This window comes from Neovison vison, chromosome 13 (assembly GCF_020171115.1).
Source record: "Neovison vison isolate M4711 chromosome 13, ASM_NN_V1, whole genome shotgun sequence".
Classification (NCBI taxonomy): Eukaryota; Metazoa; Chordata; class Mammalia; order Carnivora; family Mustelidae; genus Neogale; species Neogale vison.
In genome coordinates, this window is record NC_058103.1 from 31,857,465 (window position 1) to 31,878,606 (window position 21,142).

Genomic DNA, 21,142 nt, shown 5'->3' on the forward strand with positions numbered 1-21,142 from the left:
TTGACTGTATACCTCTTCCTCCTCATTTCAAAGTCCATCCTCTATAAATGTTAGATAAATGAGTTCCAAGTCTATGCAGGTTTCTACATGTTTGCAGTTTTTACATTTAGACTCATCCCTTTTCATTTTTTTTTTTTTAAAGATTTTATTTATTTGACAGAGAGAGATCACAAGTAGGCAGAGAGGCAGGCAGAGAGAGAGAGAGAAGCAGCAGGCTCCCCGCTGAGCAGAGAGCCCGATGCGGGACTCGATCTCAAGACCTTGAGATCATGACCTGAGCCGAAGGCAGTGGCCTAACCCACTGAGCCACCCAGGCGCCCCTAGACTCATCCCTTTTCAGACGCATCAATTCTAAGTGTCTCTGCCCCTGTTCCCACCCGGCTTCCGCAGAGACCGGCTAAAGCCATCAGAGTCCACCCAGGACTTTAGTTGAGTCCCCCTTAGCTTTGCTGGGCAGCCGTGAGCACCGTGAGCAGTGCACCGCGGCCTGGCCTGGGCAGGCCGTCGCATTTGGGGGGGTGGGGGCAGCACCTCTGCTGGCGCGTGCCTGGCAGCCATCTGTGCACCGCTCAGACCGGGCTCCTCGCTCCGTTTGCCAAGCAGCAGCAGATCAGCACCTTTAATACCAACAGTGACCATGAGCACCCAGATCCCAGGTACACCCCCTTTCTCTGGCAGAGATCAACAGACCCAGGCAGCTTTGGAGAGTGTGGCTAGGAAGAGAGAAGAGCGGTCGGTCTGTGGCTGAGGGCTGCCCCCTCACAGACCACCAGCAAGATGGTTCAGCTTCACCCCCAATGACATGGGGCCAGCCAATGGCTACTGGTCTTATACAGGTCCAGGCCCTTCATCTTCCAGGGTCACATTGCTTCAGTGGGTAAAGCCTCTGCAGGGAGAGGAGGCCGCAAGGTGGCTAAAGCAGGAGCAGCTCAGAGGGAGGCAGCTGTGATCCCACAGACCAACAGGGCCCCCACAGCCAGAAGCAGCTTCCTCCTTATCCAACCAGTAGGAAGCAATGCCACCTTATCCCATCCCCTGAGCTTACTACTTGTCATCTAGGAGAGCCCTCAGAATCACTGCCGGCCCCATATCTCAGTCAGGGCCCTGGGCCCTAGATACCCAGCAGGAGGAATGCGAGGGAAAAGGGGCAGGGTCACGTCACCCTCCAAGCCACCTGAAGCCACAGGTGGGAGAACTCTCCTGAGGAGGGGAGCGAGTGGGTAGCCCCTCCGTCAGGGCCCAACCTCAGGAAAGGAGACACCATGGCAAGTGTGGTATGCCACAAACCCAAAAGTCACTGTGTTAGGCCCCTCTCTTCCCTGCCCCACAATGTAGTAAAAGTGAGGGCCTTTGCTGCGGGATATCTGTGGGCCTTAGAAGCAAAGACAGGGTTAGGAACTACAGGGGGAAGCAGGTGACAAGGTGAGGGGGGAGGCCTTCATACACAAGGACAGGGAGACAGCATCACAGAGAGATGTAGTGGGCACAAGAAAGGGCTGTGGGCCTGGCCTACGCCACTCCCCAGCCAAAAGGTCTCCAAGCGCAGCCAGGCCCCCCCTGGCCTCACCAAGTGAGCCCGAGGTGAGCACCAGGCAGGACCCAGCTGGGGCCTGACTGGGCCTGATGTAAACACGAGGGTAGGGTAGAGTCTGGGAGAGCGAGGGGCCATCCCTGTGCTTTGAGGGTGAGGCTGCTGCAGGTGGAGCTCCGGCCCAGAGGCGAGCAGAGAGGGTAGAGTCAGACCTCCCCCTGCTGCCCCCTCGCCCACCAGCGGCTGAGCAAAGACCTGGGAAGCAGGGGAGGCCCCCTCATCACTTCCCACCCCGCGGAGCCACCGACGGCGCTCCTGGCTGGTTTGCCATGATGTGGTAGATGGATTCTCGGAAGCGCTGGTCCCGGCTGAGCCTCTTGGCCACCTCCTTTAGCTCCTCCATGTTGTTGGCATCCAGCTGGGAGGTCATGAAAGACTGGGACGGCTTCACTGGGGAGAGGGAAGCCGTGAGCAGCCTCCCTCCGCCGAGGCTTGCCCGGGGCCCTAACCCCAGCCCACCACCCTCGCTCCCCACCCCACAAGCTTCTCGGCACCCACCGGAGCTCTCGGAATCCTGGAAGATGCCCGAGGCCAGGCCGGGGGGAGCCAGGTGCAGGCTGCCCAGTCCGGCCTCCAAGCTGGATCAGCACTTCCCACCCCGGCAGCGCGCGCGGACCGACGCACTCACTGTCATTCCAGGAGGTGCTGGAGCGGCGCCGGTGGAAGCGGCAGCTCTTGATGCGGCGAGTGGCCGCCTTGTGGATGTACACGGAGTTCTTCATGATGACCGGCATCTTGGCCTCCAGCTCCGCGTTCCGGATGCACTCCTCGAAGAACCCTGCGGCCGCAGTGCCGCTGCGTCCTTCCCGCCCGGCCCCGGCCCGGCTCCCGCCCTCCGCCCCCCGGCCCCCGGCTCCACTCCCGCCGCAAACACGCGCCCTCCGCCCACCCGCCCGGGCAGGGCACGGAACTCCCCGCCGCGCCCCCACCCGGGTGCGAGAGCCCCAGGAAGCCTAGCCCAGGACGCGCCGGCGGCAGGAGCCTGAAGAAGAAACTCCCTCGGTAGCTCGGGACCGCGTAATGCGCCCCAGGGCCCGTGCGGCGCTCCCGACCCGGATCCCGGCTCCGCAGGGTCTGGACTCCCGCGGTGGCTGAGCCCGAGGGCTGGGGGCAGGCACCCGGGGCTGGGCCTTACTTTTCAGGTGGCTCACGTCAGCCCGCATCCTCTCCTCCTTCTCTTTGTTCCGCACCTTGGAGTTGAGCCCCTGTTCCAGGCTCCGCAAGGCCCCCTCTGCCTCCCGCAGACGCCTCTCCAGGTCCATGCGGACCTTCACCTCGGCCTGGGCGGGGGAGAGGGAAAACAGACGAAAAGGGCTCTTGGGGAGCAGTTGCCATCTCCCGTGGAGGTCTTCTCTGGTCACCCCCCGGATCAAGAGGGCTTGCTTGCCTGTGGACTTGGATGGAAGTTACCATATCCTGTCTAGGGTAGGCGCCCTTGAGCAGATGGCCCGGACTCAGCCTCTGCACCCCATAGCGGGTTAGCTGCTCCCCAAGGGGTGGCTCCATCGCCTGCCCCTAGCGGGTCAGACTGGCAGAGATAATTGAGGTATCGGCGGGGTAAGGGATGTAAGAGGGAATGTGCAAAACCCGGCAGCTGCCCACAGGGCCTGGCCAACACCTTGAGCTCCCGCTCCGCCTGCTGCTTCTCTGCGGTCAGCTCCTGCAGCGAGTTCTGCAGGGCCTGGGACTGGGTCGAGTAGAACTCCCGCTCTTCCTCCAGGGCCCGAGAGCGCTCCTCGTTCTCCTTCATCCTGTGGGGCCGAAGGGGTGCTCAGTGCTTCCTCATGGAGGGGGCTTTCCAGTGGGAGGGCAGCCCCTCCTGGAGACCTGGCTGGAGAAGTCTGACACCCAGGCTTCCTGAACCCCAGAACTTTCTAGGTTCTGTCACCCAGGGGATGAGAGGAGTGGTATGGACAGTGAGGGGAAGGCTTAGAGTCAGAAGACCAGAGTCTCAGATCCTAGTCTTGCTAGTTCTGTGACTTCAGGAAAGTCCTATCAACCCTCCTAGGCTTGGTTTCCTCATTTGTACAAAGGAGCTATGAAGACATCCCCAACCTGTGACAAAGCACTGTTAGATCGACCTAATGCCTCTCTGTATGGTTCCCACCACTGCAAGAGATAATGATCAAGTCAGCTCTGGGTAGTGAAAATTTTCTTTGCCTTTGCCTCATGGGGAAAGTGAGTCCTAGGCAAAAGGAAGTAATTGATCTATCTGGTCAATGCCGGCTAGAACTCAAGAATGTGGGTGTGCAGCTCAAGGAACGTTACCACACTGGACTCAGGGCTTGAAGGGCCTCTCACCGCTTCTCAGCCAGGAGCTTCTCTTCCAAGAGCTGCTGCATCTTCTCCTCTATCTGCCTCAGGTTGCTGTGGAGACCCCCACTGGGAGGGGGCTGCTCACTCTGATTGGCCAGTGTCTGCAGCTGGTTCTCATTCTCCTCCAGCATCGCCAGGGTTTTCTTCTTCTCTATGGAGAGTTCCTGGCAGGGAGGGAGGGAGGGAAGAGAAAGAGCCTAATCTAGGCTCTCCAATGTGGCTGCCCTCATCTGCCCTTCAATTTCAGGGAGTGATGCCCTCCTCACTCAACCTTCTAGGAGAGACACCTGAAATATCTTACTTCTTCCCTGGTGATAAAAGGTAAAGCAAAATCTCCTTAACAAAGAGGTAAGGTGGGCGCCTGGGTGGCTCAGTGGGTTGAGCCGCTGCCTTCAGCTCAGGTCATGATCTCAGGGTCCTGGGATCGAGTCCCGCATCGGGCTCTCTGCTCAGCAGGGAGCCTGCTTCCTCCTCTCTCTGCCTGCCCTCTGCCTACTTGTGACCTCTCTCTGTCAAATAAATAAAATCTTAAAAAAAAAAAAAAAAACAAAGAGGTAAGGTTACTCCTTCACCAAGGGACTCGGGGAGGAGCCCACTGCAGCTTCCAGGGAACTTGACACCTGTACAGCTGGGGCCCAAGGGCGCCATGACCTTCGGGGGTCTTTATTCCTCCAAGGGCAAGTGATGGAGTGTGTTGGGCTCATGAAGAACACCCAAGAGGAGTGAGCCTAGAACAGAAGTAGACGTCTTCCCCATTTATCAGTCTGGGGTCTTGCACTACGCAAAAGTTCTGGAGTTGAAACATTCCACGGGAACCATCTATCATGATGTGAAGTGGAAAGATAAACAAATAAAAGAACCAGAAACAAAGCCCCAGTCAGCTGAGAAAAAATAGAAACCTTGCAGCCTTTAAGGCAATTCATGAATTCAGTAAACATTAGCAATGTACCAGGCTCCTGCTAGGTGTGGGTTTGGAGAGACCTTAAGACACAGTCTAGTGAACTTCACAGTTTGGAAAACACAACCTAGTGTCCCATAACAGATGTGCAAAATGCAGCAGGAGCCTAGAGCTCAGAACAAACCTTGCCTGGAAGAATCAGGGAAGCTAGGGTATGGTGATGCTGGAGTTGAGTCTTAGAAGGATGGATGAGTTCTCTACGCAGAGAAGAGGTGGAAGGACATTCTGTGTAGAAGGAACAGCTTGGGCAAAGGTGTAGAATCTGAAAGAGCTAGGTTTCCCCAGGACACATGAGCTCAGTGGTTTGGAGGAGGGGTCAGAGTGTCTTTGTGCAAGGTGTGGAGGAACAACCAAGGGAAAGTCAAGGAGGAGGAGCTGGGGATAGAGTTGGCATTTGGTCCTTGGTACATGCCACCTCCTTCCTCCCCCTCACAGTTTCTGTGGTATCAAACGGAGGTAATATGACAGTTGATTTCCCTTCATGATCAGTTTCACCCAGGAGCAGCTAGCTATATGAATGAGCCACAAGAAGTAATTCTCCATCTGGTATAAAAATATCAACACTGGGGGCACCTGGGTGGCTCAGTGAGTTAAAGCCTCTGCCTTCGGCTCAGGTCATGATCCCAGGGTCCTGGGATCCAGCCCTGCATCGGGCTCTCTGCTCAGCGGGGCGCCTGCTTCCTCCTCTCTCTCTTTGCCTGCCTCTCTGTCTACTTGTGATCTCTGTCTGTCCAATAAATAAAATCTTGAAAAAAAAGAAAAGAAAAAAAGAAATTTGTTAAAAAAAAAAATATATATATATATATATATATATATATATGAACACTGAAGAAGGTGGATTTCCCAAGGCCACAGTCACAGCAGGACAAATTTGAATTTGCTCCTCTGGGTCCTGCATTAGGCCTCCTGGGCTCGCTGGTCCACAGAGAAGAAATCTTTTAGATCAGAACTCCATCATGCCCCGTCCCCTTATGGAGAACCCTCTGGGGAAATGCTGCTGGGAAAACAGTGTCATATGAACCAACCAGCCAACCATCGGACCAGTGGCCCCTCACCTCCAGCGTCTGCTGCAGGGACTCTGTGAGGTGCCTCAGCTCCTTCTTCTCTTGCTCCACACCCTTGAGGCATCTTGCGGTCAGCTCGAGCTCCCTGCAGGGACAGAGGGCTGGATGTGGCTGTGTCCACCACCCCTCCCAATCCCCTCTGCACACAGAAATGCTTCTGCTTCACCTCCCGATATGGCTCAGAGGGGTCCTTGGAAGGCCAGTCCCTCTCTGCTTGGTGGGGTCCTGACAGCAGCTGTAGGGACTTGGGGCTGAAAGAAGGAGATGCCAGCCAAGTGGGGTTGAAGTCACGTGCTCCAGGTACACAGGCATCTGTCAGATGGGATAAACCCAGGACCACCCCGCAGGCAGAGAGAAGCACTGGAGAAACCATGGGGATCCTGGCCCCACCTCCTGTCTTCTGCAGACGGACCCTACTAGAACCCCTACTCACTCTGAATTGGGACATGGCTGAGGCCCCTCTCAAGGGGTGATAATCGCCTTGTTGCAAGCCTAGGCCCCCTCAGGCATTTACTCCTGGTTTCCCTTCCTCCTGCCCAATTTCTGAAAACCTACCCATCCTTCAAGGTCCAGCTCAATTGAACCTCTCTTTTGCCCACGAGGATCACATGTATACCTTAATTCCGATGACACAGGGAGTCTGCACTGTGCCTCCTAATGGCTGATTATATATTACTGTGTTGATGTTTCCTGGGTGTGAGTCTGGTTTTCCCAACCAAACTGTAAGATCCTGCACTGTAAGATAAGAGAACTTATCTTCTATTCCAGTATCTGGCACAATTCTGAAGAAAGGCATGTGCTTGGCTGTTTACTTGTTAATATTCTTGGAGCTTCTCCCTCCCCGCAGCCATTGTCTAATTGACTTCCTTTTATAAGGTTGTTGCAAGAAAAGTCTTTCTGAGCTAACACTGATTATCAGTAGTGATGATGAGGAGGAGGGTGACAACCAACCCCACAGCAGAACCCAGAGCATTAGTCTCCAAATCCCTAGAGAGTCCGAATCAGAGTGACCCGGAAAGCTTTTGAAAATATAGCTCTCTGGGCCCTACCTTCAAGAGATTCTCATTCTGTTAAACGATCGGAATGTGCAGCTGGGCAACTGGGTTTGCAAACCATACCCAGGACTAAAGATCCCAAGGGACAGAATTAGCCAGAACGAGAAGAGGGGCTGTTGGGGGTCTTAGTTAATAGCACCTCCTGTCTGCCCCTGGGTAAGAAAGGCTTGACAGAGGCAGGAGGGGATTGTTCCTGGGGGGTAGGGAGCGCTGGTCTGCACCTGCCCGTGCCTCACGTCCAGTCTGTGTGGAGTCTACAGCTCCTTCTGGGTACCCTGAGGCCTGGAGCACTGGTAAGAGAGACCCAAACCAAGCCATCACATAGTGAGGCTCTGCTGGCCGAGAGCTCCCCAGGCCTGACGGGAAACATGGGTTCTCACCCTCTGTCCAAGGCGCACCTCCCTCCCACCCCTTCCTGGTCACCACCCCCACCTTTTGATCTGCTCCTGCTCCATTTTCAGCTCCTGCACCACCTCCTCAAACTGCTGCTTCTCGGCTTCCAGCACCTGGTTCAGGCGTTCAAGCTCCTGAGGAGAACCAGAGGGGAAGAGAAAGAGTCACGCGCAGTGAAGGACTTCTGAGGTCGGAACCGCAGCTCTTGTCCAGGAGCCCCCTGGGATGCAGTCCAGGCCAGGCTCTATGGGAGCAGACTCGGGGGCAAGTCCCAAGGAGGCTGGGTCCCACTCAGTGACACCCAATCTCAACAAACCCAAGGTCTGTGCGGGGTTTGGCCTTATCAGACACACTGAGCATGCTGTCGCCAGGATTTAGAAAGGCTGGCAAGGTCGTTTCCCTGGGACTGGAGGTGGAGATCATTCCAGACATCTACTCTGCCAGACAATTCCAGTCGCTAACACCCTCAGGCGTGTTGGCCGGCTCTCAAGTGCTAGAGGAAAAAGGGATGAGTGTCTATTCCCATCAAAGATCCCTAGAGTGCCATCTGTGAAGGATGGCGAAGAAAAGCCATTTCCCCATTTTTCAGGGCTCTTTTTTCCTCGGGGCTTCTAGGAAGCAGCCCAGTGGCTGCAACTTTCCCTGCGCTTGGCCCGAAGGGCAAAGGAGAGCCAGAAAGCGCCGGGCAGGCCCCCAGGCAGGGCCAGACTCGTGCTGTCAGGAATGCTGGCCAGCACCATCTTTTTCCAGCAAGTATGTGCCCTCCACAGGCCCTGTTTTCCCAGGCCTCATTGGCAGGTGGGATTGCAGGGTGCGCTTGGAGAGAAGCTTAGCTGTTAGCAGTTTTGCGACAACTACTTTGCTCCTCCACAGTTCACACTGCAGGAAGATAGAATTTTCTGGCACTACAGATGCCAGCAGACCCTGGCAATACCTCTAAGAACCAGAGAGTGAAACCGATGCTCCTGAAGATAACACACCCAAACAGTCATCGGGCTTCTCCTACCCCTCCTCCCTGCGTTGGCCCCAGGTCTGTGCGATACATGCTTTTCCCACCTGAGTCCGTAACCACAGGCCCGGCCCACACTGAGTGCTGCGTGACAGTCAGAGAAATGGCAACTCATGAATCAGAGCCCTCTACAGTCAAGGGCACTTAAAAGGTGCGTTTGTCTTCGTCAGACCCTCAAACCCCTGGATCAGTTTTCCTGCCAAGGGATGGCCCAGCTTCTGCTTGAGCGGCTTTCCTGACAGGTAACTTGCCTCTTCAGACAGCCTGTTTCACTCCAGAACAACCTGCTCACAGCTCTTCCTTCCAGGTTCAACCTCAGCATGGGCCCTCTCTGAAAGCTACAAATACAGAAGCATTGAGGAAGGGCCCAGAATTTGCCACAAGTCTTGCGGGGTTCAGAGGAGAGGGCTGACTCTTGTTGATGGAGCAAAACTTCCCTCCAATGCTCCTGTCGCCGCCTCTGTCCTTGGACCACACTCTCTCCCATCAGCATCTACCTCCCTCGCTGGGAACTTGCTGTCCTCAGCTACCATTCCTCAGCCTTGAACCCTGAAGATCCCAGCCAGCAAAGGAAGAGCTAGGGAATGGCGCTTAGCAAAACAGAAGACTGGCAAAGCCAAGGACACAGCCAACTTGTGGACACCCTGAGTCCTCCAAGTACACCTAGGAGAAGGGGCAGCCCATTTCATCCACCTGGGCCAACTGAGCCCAAAGCTGCCTTCTCATAACTTCCACCAGCAGGTCCGGCTTCTCCCCTCAGACCCATAGAACAAGACTGATCCGTTTTCCCTTCAGGTGTTGGGGACAGCTCCTCTGTCCCCAAGTCTCCTCTCCTCCAAGCCAGATAATCCCTGCCCACCATGCTTCATTGAATTATTTCTAAATCCCCAGTAAAAGTAATTATGCTTTTGAAAAGAATGCAGGCCCCTGATTGGGAAGATTATAGTAAAGGGTCTTCCCAGTTAATTTACAGGCTCAATGCGATTTCAGTAAAAATCCCAATGAGATTTTTTTTTTTTAATGGTTTCATTCATTCATGCCACACATATTTATTGGGCGCTTAATATTGCCAAGCACCTGCCAGGCTCCGCACTGAGGATGTGAAGATGAGCAAAACCAGACACGTCTCAGTTCTCACGGAGCTTCCGGCTCAACGCAAGAATCAGAAACTAATAAAATAAGTACACACGAGAGTATGTTTACAAACCAAGGCCCGTGATGTGCAGGACAGGGACACAGGCCTATGGAAAGCTGCCTTGGACAAGAAGGAGGATATGACTAGTGGGGGGAGCAGAAGGTAGATAAGAGGGAAGAACATGCCAGGAAGAAGGATCAGTATGTGCAAAGGCCCTTCAGAAACCTCCTGCCCGGAAAGAAGCAAGACAGACTCTTACAGCTGGGCCCAGAGTGAGGGTGGGTGGGAGGAGACTAGGCCACACAGGGCCTTGGGCTATGCTGGGGATTTGGGTCTTTTTTCCTGAGCAAGAGCAAGGTTTTGGGCAAGGAGTAGGCGAAGAAGGCGGGCAACAGAATCCGACTTCCATTGTGAACTGTGACTCTGGCTGCAGCATGGAGAAAAGGGATGAAGAGGGGCCTGGAGGGATACAAGGAACCCAGGTGGGAGGTCACTGCCTTCGTCCAGCAAGACCTGGTAACATGAGCCAGAACAGGGCAGTGCAATGTAGAGAAGTGGCCAGGCGGGTTCAAGAGCTTGTGGGGGCAATGCTATCAGACCTTGGGAGAGACATGACTCTAGGGTTTCCAGTCTGCACCAACAATGGATGGTGGTGAATTCCTTGAGATAGGGAGCTCTAGAGGACCACCAGCTCTGCTGGGGCAGATCACAAGTGCCCTTGGACATGCTGAGTTTGCAGTACTTTTCAGACATCTGGCTGGAGATGTGACATCAACAGTTGGATATTAAGGGGTTGGTGCTCAGCAGAGAAAAGGGACTGCACCTGTCAATGGGGAGTCATTTGCACGCACACAGGAAATGAAGCCAGTGGTGTGGTCTCGACTGCCTTTGGATGTAGTGCAGAGAGAAGAGAGGGTATGGGCGCTATTCTTAGAGATGGGCAGTACTACCATGTACGGTTAATGGGAAGATCACGTGAGTTAATCTATGCAAATTGTCTGCAACATAGTCAGTGTCATAAAGGATAGATGGTATTATAACCAAGACTGTGTGGTATCTGTTCACGGATAGACAGCAATTCAAAGGAACAGAAAAGGGAATTCTGAAACAGGTCTTGTATGTGATAATAATGACAATGATGGATAATATTCTCTGTGAGCTTACTGTTCTAAGTACTTTACACGTATTAACTCAGTTAATCCTCATAACAGCTCTGAAAGTGGATAATATTTTTATCCTCCTCTTACAGATGAGGAAAGCGGAGGTACCTAAAGGTCAAGGAAACTTGTTCCCTTTTCCCCACACGGTAGCTAGTCAATGATGAAGGAAGGACTCAAACGCGGGTAGCAGCGTAGAGAAAGAAGGAAATGGCTACGCACTGCTGGGGAGAGTGAAAGCTGGTACAAATTTTCTGGAAAGCAATTTGTCAATATGCCTCAGGAGTCTTAAAATTTCTTGCTCAGACTCAGTGATTTCCCCCATTGGAATCTCTCCTAAACAATTAGACAGCAGACCAAGAGTTAAGTGTACAGAGATGTTTGCTGTGCCATAATTTAAAATAGTGAAAACAGTCTAGGGGCACCTGGGTGGCTCAGTGGGTTAAGCCTCTGCCTTCGCCTCAGGTCATGATCTCAGGGTCCTGGGATCGAGTCCAGAGTCCAGCTCTCTGCTCAGCGGGGAACCTGCTTCTCCCCGCTCTCTGCCTGCCTCTCTGCCTACTTGTGATCTCTCTCTCTAAATAAATAAATAAAATCTTTAAAAAAAATAGTAAAAACAGTCTAGGTTTCCAAAGATAGAAGAGTAGTTAAATGGAACATCACATCGGATGAACCGGTATGTGGTCATTAAGAATGAAGTTTTCGAAGAATGTTGAATGACATGAAAACTTGCTAAAGGTACAGTGTTAATGAAGGTATCATGAAAAAGCGGGCTATAAAACCGAATATTTGGACACCTGGGTGGCTCAGTTGGTTAAGCAACTGCCTTTGGCTCAGGTCATGATCCCAATATCTCGGGATCGAGTCCCGCACCGGGCTCCCAGCTCCATGGGGAGTCTGCTTCTCCCTCTGACCTTCTCCTCGCTCATGCTCTCTCTCTCACTCTCTCTCTCAAATAAATAAATAAAATCTTTTAAAAATAAATAAATAAAACTGAATATCCTATTATGTTGAAAATATGTATAAGAATAATATATATAGGGGCGCCTGGGTGGCTCAGTGGGTTAAAGCCGCTGCCTTCGGCTCAGGTCATGATCCCAGGGTCCTGGGATCGAGTCCCGCATCGGGCTCTCTGCTCAGCGGGGAGCCTGCTTCCTCCTCTCTCTCTGCCTGCCTCTCTGTCTGCTTGTGATCTCTGTCTGTAAAATCAATAAATAAAATCTTTAAAAAAAATAATATATATATAATATATATTAAAATATTTTATCTACTTAGAGAGAAAGAGAGAGCACAAGCAGGTGGAGGGGCACAGGCAGAGAGAGGGAGAGAATGTCAGCTAGACTCCATGCTGTGTGTGAAGCCCACTGCAGAACTCAATCTCACAACTCTGAGATCATGACCTGAGCTGAAACTAAGAGTCCGGATGCTTCACCGACTAAGCCACCCAGGCGCCCCTACAATAACATGTATTTTTAAAGACTGAAGAAAAATACCAAAATGTTGGCAGCAGTTGTCTATTGACTGTGGGATCGAGGATAACGTTTGTTTTCTGGCTGTTCTACAGAGAGCATGATTTCTACTGTTAACAAGAAGGTTACGGACTAATGAGGACAAAGAAACAGAAACCTCTTCCCAATCGCTCACTTCTTTTCCACCTTTCACTTCACCTGTGTGAGTCTTAACTAAAAGTGATACCCGGGTATAGCCTGAGAAGCCTGGATGACAGCAGAATCTATAAACCCGGAGCATCCAGAACCTTCTGTTCCTGCAGCCAAGAGGGTCTGAGCACTTGGAGCAGCCCTGCCACAGGCTGAGGTCAGCCAAGACCTACCTGCAGCTGCTGAAGCCTGTCTTCTCAGTCTAGGGCTTGTTCCTCTGACCCCCCGGGCCTGACCTAAGGTGCAGGAGCTCAGGGTTGGAGAGAAGTCACCCGAAGGCAAATTCCAGCTCAAGGGAAGGAAGAGCTTTCAAACAACAGAGCAATAAGGCAGAGAATAGCTCCAGAGCTTGTGAGTTACCCACAACAGAATCAGGATATCATCCCTCAGGGAGGTGAGCAGAGAGCCTCACCCTGAAGTGGAAGGTTCTTTCCAACACCCAGAGTCTGTACTGACCAGGAGCAGCCTGGGTGGCAAGATGCCTGCCTAACGGGCCCTGGGCACAGGCAAGGCTGAGCTCTCAGAGTTCAGCCAGAAAAGGAAAGGTAGGCAGGCTGCCCTGCTCCAGGGGATGAGAGAGATGAGGTCACAGGGAGCCAGGGACATTGGAGGGACCTGCACCCAGGGCAGGGCATGGCCTCCTGGCCCCAGGGCAGATGAGCCCCAGGGGATTGGGGAGGTCCACCTACACTCTCTGCTCACATGTCTAGAGTCCCAGGGCCTTTCTTCCCCTTCCTCTTCGTGTGGCCCCACCACGCATGGCACACACCTGCGAGGGCCTTGGGCGTCCCCGATGCACTCTGTAACTTCTAGTCACCGAGACTCAAGGCAACCCAGGAGCTGGGCGGGCACAGTCGTTAACTCTTATCAGAGCATCACAGATGGAGAAACTGAGGCCCCCAAGGCCATGCAGTCAGTGATGGAGCTGAGACTCCAATCTGAGTCTCCTGGCCCCGGACCTTTCCCTTCTGCCCGTCCACAGCCGCCTTTGCTGTGGGAATCGGCCAGGCCGGAGGGAGTCACATTCACATCTTGGGCCACAAAACCAGGGAGTTCACAGCTGTCAGGCCTCATTCCTTCAACGTGCTATGGCTTTAAGTGAGGCCGGCGTGCAGTGGGTCTCCGCTGTCCTCATTTCCTGCCTAAAGACCTAGATAGAGTGTCTAAATTTTCCTCCGACTGACTGCTGCCCCAGATTTAGCCTCTCTGATGGATAAGTCTGTCTCTCTCCCTGCCGGTGGCTGTGTCCGTCATTCCATCCCTTCCTCTGGCTTCAATTACCTGCCTCTAGGTTGCCGACAATGCACCGGAAGTCCGGCTTCTCAAAGCGACAGAACTGTGTGAAGAAAATGCCAAGAGTCTCACACAGGACCTGGATGACAGCAGGGACGCAGGGAGGCCCACATACCCACCGGGGGCGGGGGGGGGGAGGGAGGCTCAGCGCTGTCACAAGGCCGATCCTCAAATCCACGCAATCCTAATACAAATCCCCACTGGCTTTGAGGTTTTGTTTTGTGTTTGGTTTGGTTTGGTTTTTTTCTGTTGCTGTGCATTGACAAAGTGAGCATCAAGTCCAGCTGGAAGGATGAGGAGGCAAGAATATCAGACACCATTTGGGGGAAGGAGAGAAATGAGGATGAATCGTCCCAGTGGATGAAAATCAAGATGTAATGTGAAGTTATAAGAATCCAAAACGCTCACTCATGGAGTCATCCTGCATTTATCAAGCTCTCATCCCGGGCCAGGTGCGGTCTGGGCCCAGGGAATATTCAGGCTGGTCCAGGGAGGTGACACGTCCTGACTGCAGGGTCTGCCTCAGAGACCAGGGAGGGGTGGTTGGGAAAGATGCTTGGCGAGAGGGAAGTCACAGAGGCGGGCACTGAGCCGGGGCTGACCAGCCTGGCCCCATGAGGACAAGGAAAATCAAGGGGACAAAGAGCAGTGGGCTGAATCGGGCTCCCTCTGTGGACAGGCCATTCTGCAGCCTCAAACCTCGGGCAGCTCACATGCAGGATGGGCCCCTAGTTAATAATAATCTGAGTGTGATACTGACAAACATGGGTATTCACTCAGCCCTATGTGCCAAGTATTTTATATGTAACATCTCACTTAATCTTCACAGCATCCTGAGAAGATGGGTTCCATGATCTCCATTTTTCATGTAAGAATATGGACGTTCAGGGGTGCCTGGGTGGCTCAGTGGGTTAAGCCGCTGCCTTCGGCTCAGGTCATGATCTCAGGGTCCTCAGATCGAGTCCCGCATCGGTATCTCTGCTCAGCAGGGACCCTGCTTCCTCCTCTCTCTCTCTCTCTCTGCCTGCCTCTCTGCCTACTTGTGATCTCTCTCTGTCAAATAAATAAATAAAATCTTTAAAAAAAAAAAATATGGACGTTCAGAAAGGGTAGGTAACTTGTCCAACGTTGCACAGCTAGAAGCGGTAAAGATCAAATACAGACCAAGGCAGCCTTGCTCCAAGTCTGTACTGCTAAACACTCCCCGTCTCTGACCTTCAGGGGTGCTGATGGCCCTTCGGGACAGGCAAGGCCCAAGGCTGCATGGAGATTCCAAATGAAGGGGACTTCAATGGCTTCCTGTCCTTAATGAGGCCGGGGTCTCCCTGTCTCTACAGGCTGCCCCAGGCTAATGTCCCATTAGCTTGGCTTTTTTGGTACTTCCATTGTGTCACTTAGAGAAGGAAGGAACCCCTGAAATCATCCAATACAATCACCCTGATATGCAGAAGCCCCTCTCCAGATCACGGAGGCCATGCCAGCCTCCCGCGAAGATCACCAGTGACACGCAGCTCGTTACCTGACATAGCTCATACAATTTGGGGATGACTCTCTCTAGAAAGTGGTCACCTATGCTTTTCACTTTTGTCCCTGGGCACCGGCAAGAAGAAACACACTGCGGACAAGAAGCCCGAGCCAGCCCCAAGCACTGTCACCCCATGGCCTCTCTGCTCCACCTGGCTGACTTTCCAGCGAGTTCTCTGGGGGCCTTGCTCCCCGGCATGATTCCCAAATGCCAGAAACACCGGCCAGTCTGCGAAGGGGTCACCAGAGTGGGACATGCTGGGGAGGGGCAGCCGTGCCGAGCAGCCCAGCGCGCCTACCTCTCTCTGCTCCCTCTGAAGGCAAAGTTCTTCCGTCTCCTCCATCAGCTTGTCTGCAAAGCAAGTACGCACCCTCTCACAGAAAGCTCACTGCAGCTCCAGAGGGGAAGGGGCTGGTGCCTTCCAGGAACCTCCTTCACTCCCAGGGAAATGGTCCGTCCTGCCATGCCCAGGCCGGCCAAAGAGCCGAGCCAGCTCCTGGGACTGGAAGCCGCCGAGCTGGCCTCAGCTGCCGCCCTCCTTTCCACTCACCGTCCCTGTTCATGCATTCACAAGGCAAGGATGGCCTCATCTTCAGAAGCTCAGGTGGGTGTCTGTACCCCCCTAGAAGTGCTGTTAATGGTGCTGCTCCTCAGAGCACCACCCCTCTGCACTACTGTCTGGTGGGTAGGGGAGGGAAGGCCCTGGGGGGGACAGGGCTGTCTAAGGAACCAGGGCTGAGGCCCCAAGTATCTAAGGAGGTGGCAGGGGAGAGGATCCCAGGTAAAGGATCAAACCCCCAGTCTCACCTTCTTTCCCAAACAGAACATTTGAGCAGCCAGTCACCAGCACAAGGTCAGGTTTAAAGTGAGCTGGCAGGTAGGAGGGATTAGGGGCAAAGTCGGGACCTGGGGACCCATGGCAGAATAACATCAACTCCATTTATGGGGCCCATACCGTGTGGGCAAGAAATAAGGACTTTCAGGCATGTTCTCATTTGCCCTGGCCCTCTGCCACCTCTGAAACCTAGGGACTATTCTCGTCTCCATTTTAAGGATGAGGACATTGAGGTTTATGGGGGCTACACGGCGTGGAGACTACACAGCTGACAGAGAAGGGTCAAAGCTGTGGCCAGAGCTCAGGCTCCTGGCCACCAGGTCCTCCTGCCCCCTGTCATGCTGGCCAAAAGGACACAGGTTACAAGGTCAAAGCCTCTAGGCTTCCGGCTGGTCTGTGTCTCCCTAGAGCTCTCTAAGCCCTGCCCCCGGCTCCACTGCCAAGCCCTGGTTCTAATCCCTGGCCCCAAAGTTCTTGCTACCTAGGGAGCCTCAGCTTCCAGTCCATCCCTCTAGCCAACCTAAATACTCCTGCTTCTCCTTGGCCAACTGCAGCCCCTGGGCCTCCAGGCTTTTGATCATGGCTTCTCCCAGCTGGGCATTCTTCCAAGTCCTGGGGAGGGAGGGCAGATGGGACAGAGAAGAGAAGAAGAAACACAAAATCATCACAACGGAAGGCTGGCAGAGAAGGAGACTGGGCATGGTTTGCGCTCGCCCATCCCGTCTCCTCCAGAATCTCAGCCCCATTCACTCCGGCACCCGTGGTTCTGGGCATGCCACCAGCATCGATCGGTTACCGTCCCTGGAGGCTGGCCCAGGCTGCGAAGTGGGCCACCGTGGACAGGGCCAGCAGCACTTGCGAAGCGGGGAAGAGATTGCTTCCCAGCCTCCTTCCACACCCTTGCACGCCACCCCCGGGGCACAGGGCCTGGTGTGGGGCCCGCTCGGTGTTATTTGTTGAACTGAAAGCATGATCCGGCGTGAATAGGCAGGTGCCAGGACGGGGGTTTATGTATAAACAGATCGTGCTAGGCTGGAGGTTTCTATGATCTGGACTCTGGTTTACAAAGCACCAGTGTCAGGCTGTGCCAGGATTCACTGTGGGCCTGGGGAGGTGAGATGGGCGTCGGGAGGCAGCCAAACCCCCCGAGCGATGCTGGATTTGCTCCCAGGAGTTCAGGACAAGTGCTAACCACGTCTGCCACCTGTGACTCCAGACAGGCCAAGCTCACTGTGCTCAAAGCCCACTTAGCAGATCCCCCTGCAGATGCTCTACACCTGGCCTGGCCTTTCTTCCCCACCCTAACCAGCATCCACAGCTCTGTTTCCAAGGAGGCCCAGCTATTTTTCTCCCTACCCTGTCCTTTCCTGGGGTCTCAGTGCCCACCCAGGATCCCAGCGGAGAGGCAAGGAGATCAGGGTGGGCCCAGCCCATAACCATTCCCTTTCGGGACCTGTCCCCCTGCCTATGAGCACTTACACCTTCCCGGACTCCTGTAGCATCTCCAGCCACTGGGTCTGCTCAAACTCGGACTCAGCAGCCAGCAAGATGTTGCCCTGCCAGGAAGAGGAGCCACAGGTGTCCCTGAGGGGAGGCCACTCCCTGGACGTCAGAGACCGCCCACAAGGCCCCAAGGGCCCAGCTCTGCTCCTCCATCACACATCCCTAGGACATGGACACCCTCCCAGGCCAGGCCACTGGACAGGCTGCCCCTAGAGAGTCTGGAGGTCCTTGGAGAGGCTGGTCTGCCCCGCTAAGTCCACGCTAAGGGGAGAGTTTACTCACATGGAAGTCCTGGTGGGAGATTTTCATGGCATAGGGCATGCTGGGTTCCTCCCTGGCCTCCACCAGGCAGCCTCCTAGGGGGATGACGCCCTGGGAAAGAACCAGAATAGGCAGCCCCCACCCCGCCCAGGTCACTCAAGGCCTCTGGGAGCCCTCAGCCAAAGCCAGGTCCTGCCCAGCAACCCAGGCTGGGGGCCAGACTGACTCCCAAAAGGAAGAGGAAGAGCTGGGGTAGGCTCTGGGGCACAGGAGGGCACAGGGGCCAGCCCAGGAGAGGCAGGGAGTCTTGTGCCCCAGGAAGGATTTGTTCTCCAGACTCTCTGCAAGACCAGAGCAAGAAGAGAGAAGGGCTTCTACCCTTACAGGATACGCTCCCCCATTGTGCCCATGAGACCTTCTCCACTGTGGCCCTGGGGGTGGGGGTGGGGGAGAATGCTCACCTTAGGATGTATATTGAAGTATTTATTGCTTTCAAAGTTCTTTTTCTCGCTCTCAGAGTAGTAGAGAAGAAAGCTCTCTTTGATGATGAAAAACCTAGAGTGGGTGGTGAGGAGGAAGAGGCAACCAGGAGGGAAGGCGTGAGGTTTCTTGGGACAGTAAGAAGGCCTCGGAGGTCCTGCCACCCTGGGGACACCGGCTCAGACTCCTCACCAACTCACGTTCCCCATCCGGGCCGAGGCCTCAGCTGGCCAGTCACCCACCGCTGGAACGGCCTGGCCCTCGCCCCAGTGGGAAGCGGAAGTGGGACGGCCACAACGGACCTCCATGTTTGGCTACCTCCCTCCTGCCACACTGGCACCCTTGGCACAGGAGGGCACCTGTAGCCCTTCCCCTCCGGTATCTTCAACCCCTTGAGTCATAGCTCTAGTCGCTTAGGGTCTCCCCCAAGAGAGGGGGGAGGAGGGAAAGAAGAAAGCTTTCCCACCATTTCTGCCTCTCAGCCTCTCTGTTCTAGGAAACACAGAGCTTTGGGAGGCCTCCCTCCTTGCTAACAGATTGTGTAAGATCCCAAGATGCGTCTTCTGACAAGTAATCATGAAGCTGGCGATGGCATGGAATGTGGGTATGAAGGCCCACCAGCCCCGTGACCTTTCCTGAGGCTGCAACTGCAGGGAGAGGGTCCCCAGGGCACCCACAGCTGCCACCTCACCTCTCCCAGGAAAGAGAAGCTCAGCTTTGTCCTGTGGTGTGAGCCCATCGCCAATCCTAGTTCTTTATTTACACTGACCCTCTTGGCCCAGCCAAACACCGAATGGAGCTGGGGACATCCTGTCCGTGCCCTCCTCCCCCACGCCTCTCGACCCCTGATGGAGAAAGGACACCAATACCACCTTCTGCCCAGATGCAGGGACAGTCTGGGCCCTCCAGCACCTGACCCCTTCATGGGTTTCCCGCTACTTCTGCCCTCAGCCTCTCTGTCCAAGCCAACACTGACCTTGACTTGACCACCCCTCACCTCACTACATTTTGTACAGTCCTGCAAAGGAGATTGTGCATCCTCCCCGGAAAGCCCTGACTATTGCTCTTCATCTGGCTGCCCCCTTCCTTGGGAACCTGCCCAGCCCACAGTGCCATCCCAGCTCCTCCTGCCCTTGCTGACTGGGCCATGCACTGGACCCTTATCGCCCATATGCGCAGGTGTTCATCTTGTCCTGAAGGGATGCTGGGCTCCTGAGGGGCAGGGGCATGCCCTCTCTGATCCACAGGCCAAGGGAGAGGCCCCCTGCCGGTTTCCTAGAAACTTCACAGGGTAGTTAAGAACACAGGCTTGCACCAGACAGACCTGGCATGTCCCAGCTGGGGGACCCTGGGCGAGTTAGCTCACTTCTCTGAGCATCAGTTTATTTACCTGTGGAATGGGGATGATAACACCTACCCCAGAAGAGCTGGAACAGTTTAAGTGGCCTTTTGCCCCGTCTCTGGTGTTTTGTTACGGGAGCCTAACAAAGACAAATAGCTTCTTTCCTTCCTGACACTTCCGGAGTCCCCTCCCCCTCGAGGGTACAGCACTGTGCCAGGGACGTAGCCAGGGAGGAGGGACAACAGGTGGATGGTCACTGGCCACAACGGGCAGGGAGACAACAGGGGCTCTGGCGTCAAACAGTCCCCATCCCTCAAGCCACGATCTCAGGCGAGCTCTCAGCCTTGCTCAGCCTCCCTTTCAAAGCTTCTCTATAACATGAGGGGTGCAAATATTTGTCTCTTGGGGCTGATGTGAAGACTCATTGCTGAGCTCCCGTTGTGTGCCAGGCACTGTACTCGGTGCTAGGGAGCGAACTGTGGGCAAGAGAGACACATAGAGCTTACAGTTGAGTATGTGTGCATGGGTGGGCAAATGGAAAGTAAGCAAGAGAGAAAGTCCACGTACCAGATACCAACAAATGCTCAGGGGGGAAATAAAGTGGGATAAGTAACGGGGTGAGTGGTGGGTGGGGGTTTCGATATTAAACACGGTGCTCAGGGAGCGCCTGATCATGAAGGTGACATTTGAGAAGATGCTCCGGGCAGAGAAGCCCCAGGTGCAAAGGGCCTGAGAAGCAAGTGGGACTCTGGAAGGAACCGTGAGGCTCACAGCATGGCTGTAGCAAGACCCGATAACGGGGCCCATGAAGGGTCCACACACTATGCACACCAAGGCCAGCCTCGCGTCAGCTCTGCTCAGCTTGGTTTGGGTGGGCGTGAAGGTCAAGGGAGGGGGGCCAGCATGAACCTGGAGGAGCGCGAATCCGCAGCGGGCAGGGGTGAGTACTGCCCAACAAAGGGTGCATTCGGCCAGTACACTGCCAGGTTCCAGGAGCCACCTTCATTCATAAACCTGTCTCAGTGACAGCCCTTACTCCCACTGATGACGCCCAGCTTCCTCTCAGCAGGTGAGAGCCCAGAACCGGAGTGGCCCGGCACAGAAGGACACTTCTTCCCGTCCCTTTCTTCAAATTCCCCTTGCTCCCCGACGCTCTCATTCTGACTGCGAGCCAGAGGCATCTCCTTCTGTGCCCTGTGCAGTTGGCGGACGATGCCAGGGCTGAGACAACCCCCATTATTTAGCTGTTCTCGTGTGCTGGCTCCCCTGCTTAGTGTTCTGAGTGTGCCTGAGTGTTTGATCGAGGTCACAATCCTGGAAGACGGGACTTTTGCTCCCATTTGACAGATGAGGAAACTGAGGCCCACGGCAGAAATAATGTGGGCAAAGTCACCCAGCTTGGGCAGAGATGGGGCTGGGACAGAAGCCTGCAGACCACAGTCCCTGCTCCTACTTCCCCTCGTGCGGAGCTGCTTCTGCTCATGGCAGCACCGGGCAGGAAACCACCAGCCGGAGGCGAGAGGGGCTGAGGCTGGGGAGCCCCGGGTCAGAGCTCTGTCACGTACCA

At 54.6% G+C, this 21,142-nt stretch overlaps 1 protein-coding gene across 1 annotated transcript in view; it reads right to left on the reverse strand.

The window, feature by feature from the left end:
- Positions 1 to 286: 286 nt before the first annotated feature.
- The window catches only part of PLEKHD1 (pleckstrin homology and coiled-coil domain containing D1), a 29,009-nt gene continuing 8,153 nt past the window's right edge, over positions 287 to 21,142 (reverse strand). Inside the window, exons 2-13 of the mRNA XM_044230906.1 lie at positions 18,215 to 18,308; positions 17,775 to 17,864; positions 17,469 to 17,545; positions 16,510 to 16,601; positions 15,453 to 15,505; positions 7,417 to 7,511; positions 5,921 to 6,014; positions 3,893 to 4,071; positions 3,210 to 3,342; positions 2,727 to 2,871; positions 2,220 to 2,369; positions 287 to 1,981 (exon numbers count right to left, since the gene is read on the reverse strand). Coding sequence (XP_044086841.1) covers positions 1,812 to 1,981; positions 2,220 to 2,369; positions 2,727 to 2,871; positions 3,210 to 3,342; positions 3,893 to 4,071; positions 5,921 to 6,014; positions 7,417 to 7,511; positions 15,453 to 15,505; positions 16,510 to 16,601; positions 17,469 to 17,545; positions 17,775 to 17,864; positions 18,215 to 18,308 — 1,372 coding nt within the window. The 3' untranslated portion in view covers positions 287 to 1,811. The remainder of the gene's footprint in view (positions 1,982 to 2,219; positions 2,370 to 2,726; positions 2,872 to 3,209; positions 3,343 to 3,892; positions 4,072 to 5,920; positions 6,015 to 7,416; positions 7,512 to 15,452; positions 15,506 to 16,509; positions 16,602 to 17,468; positions 17,546 to 17,774; positions 17,865 to 18,214; positions 18,309 to 21,142) is intronic.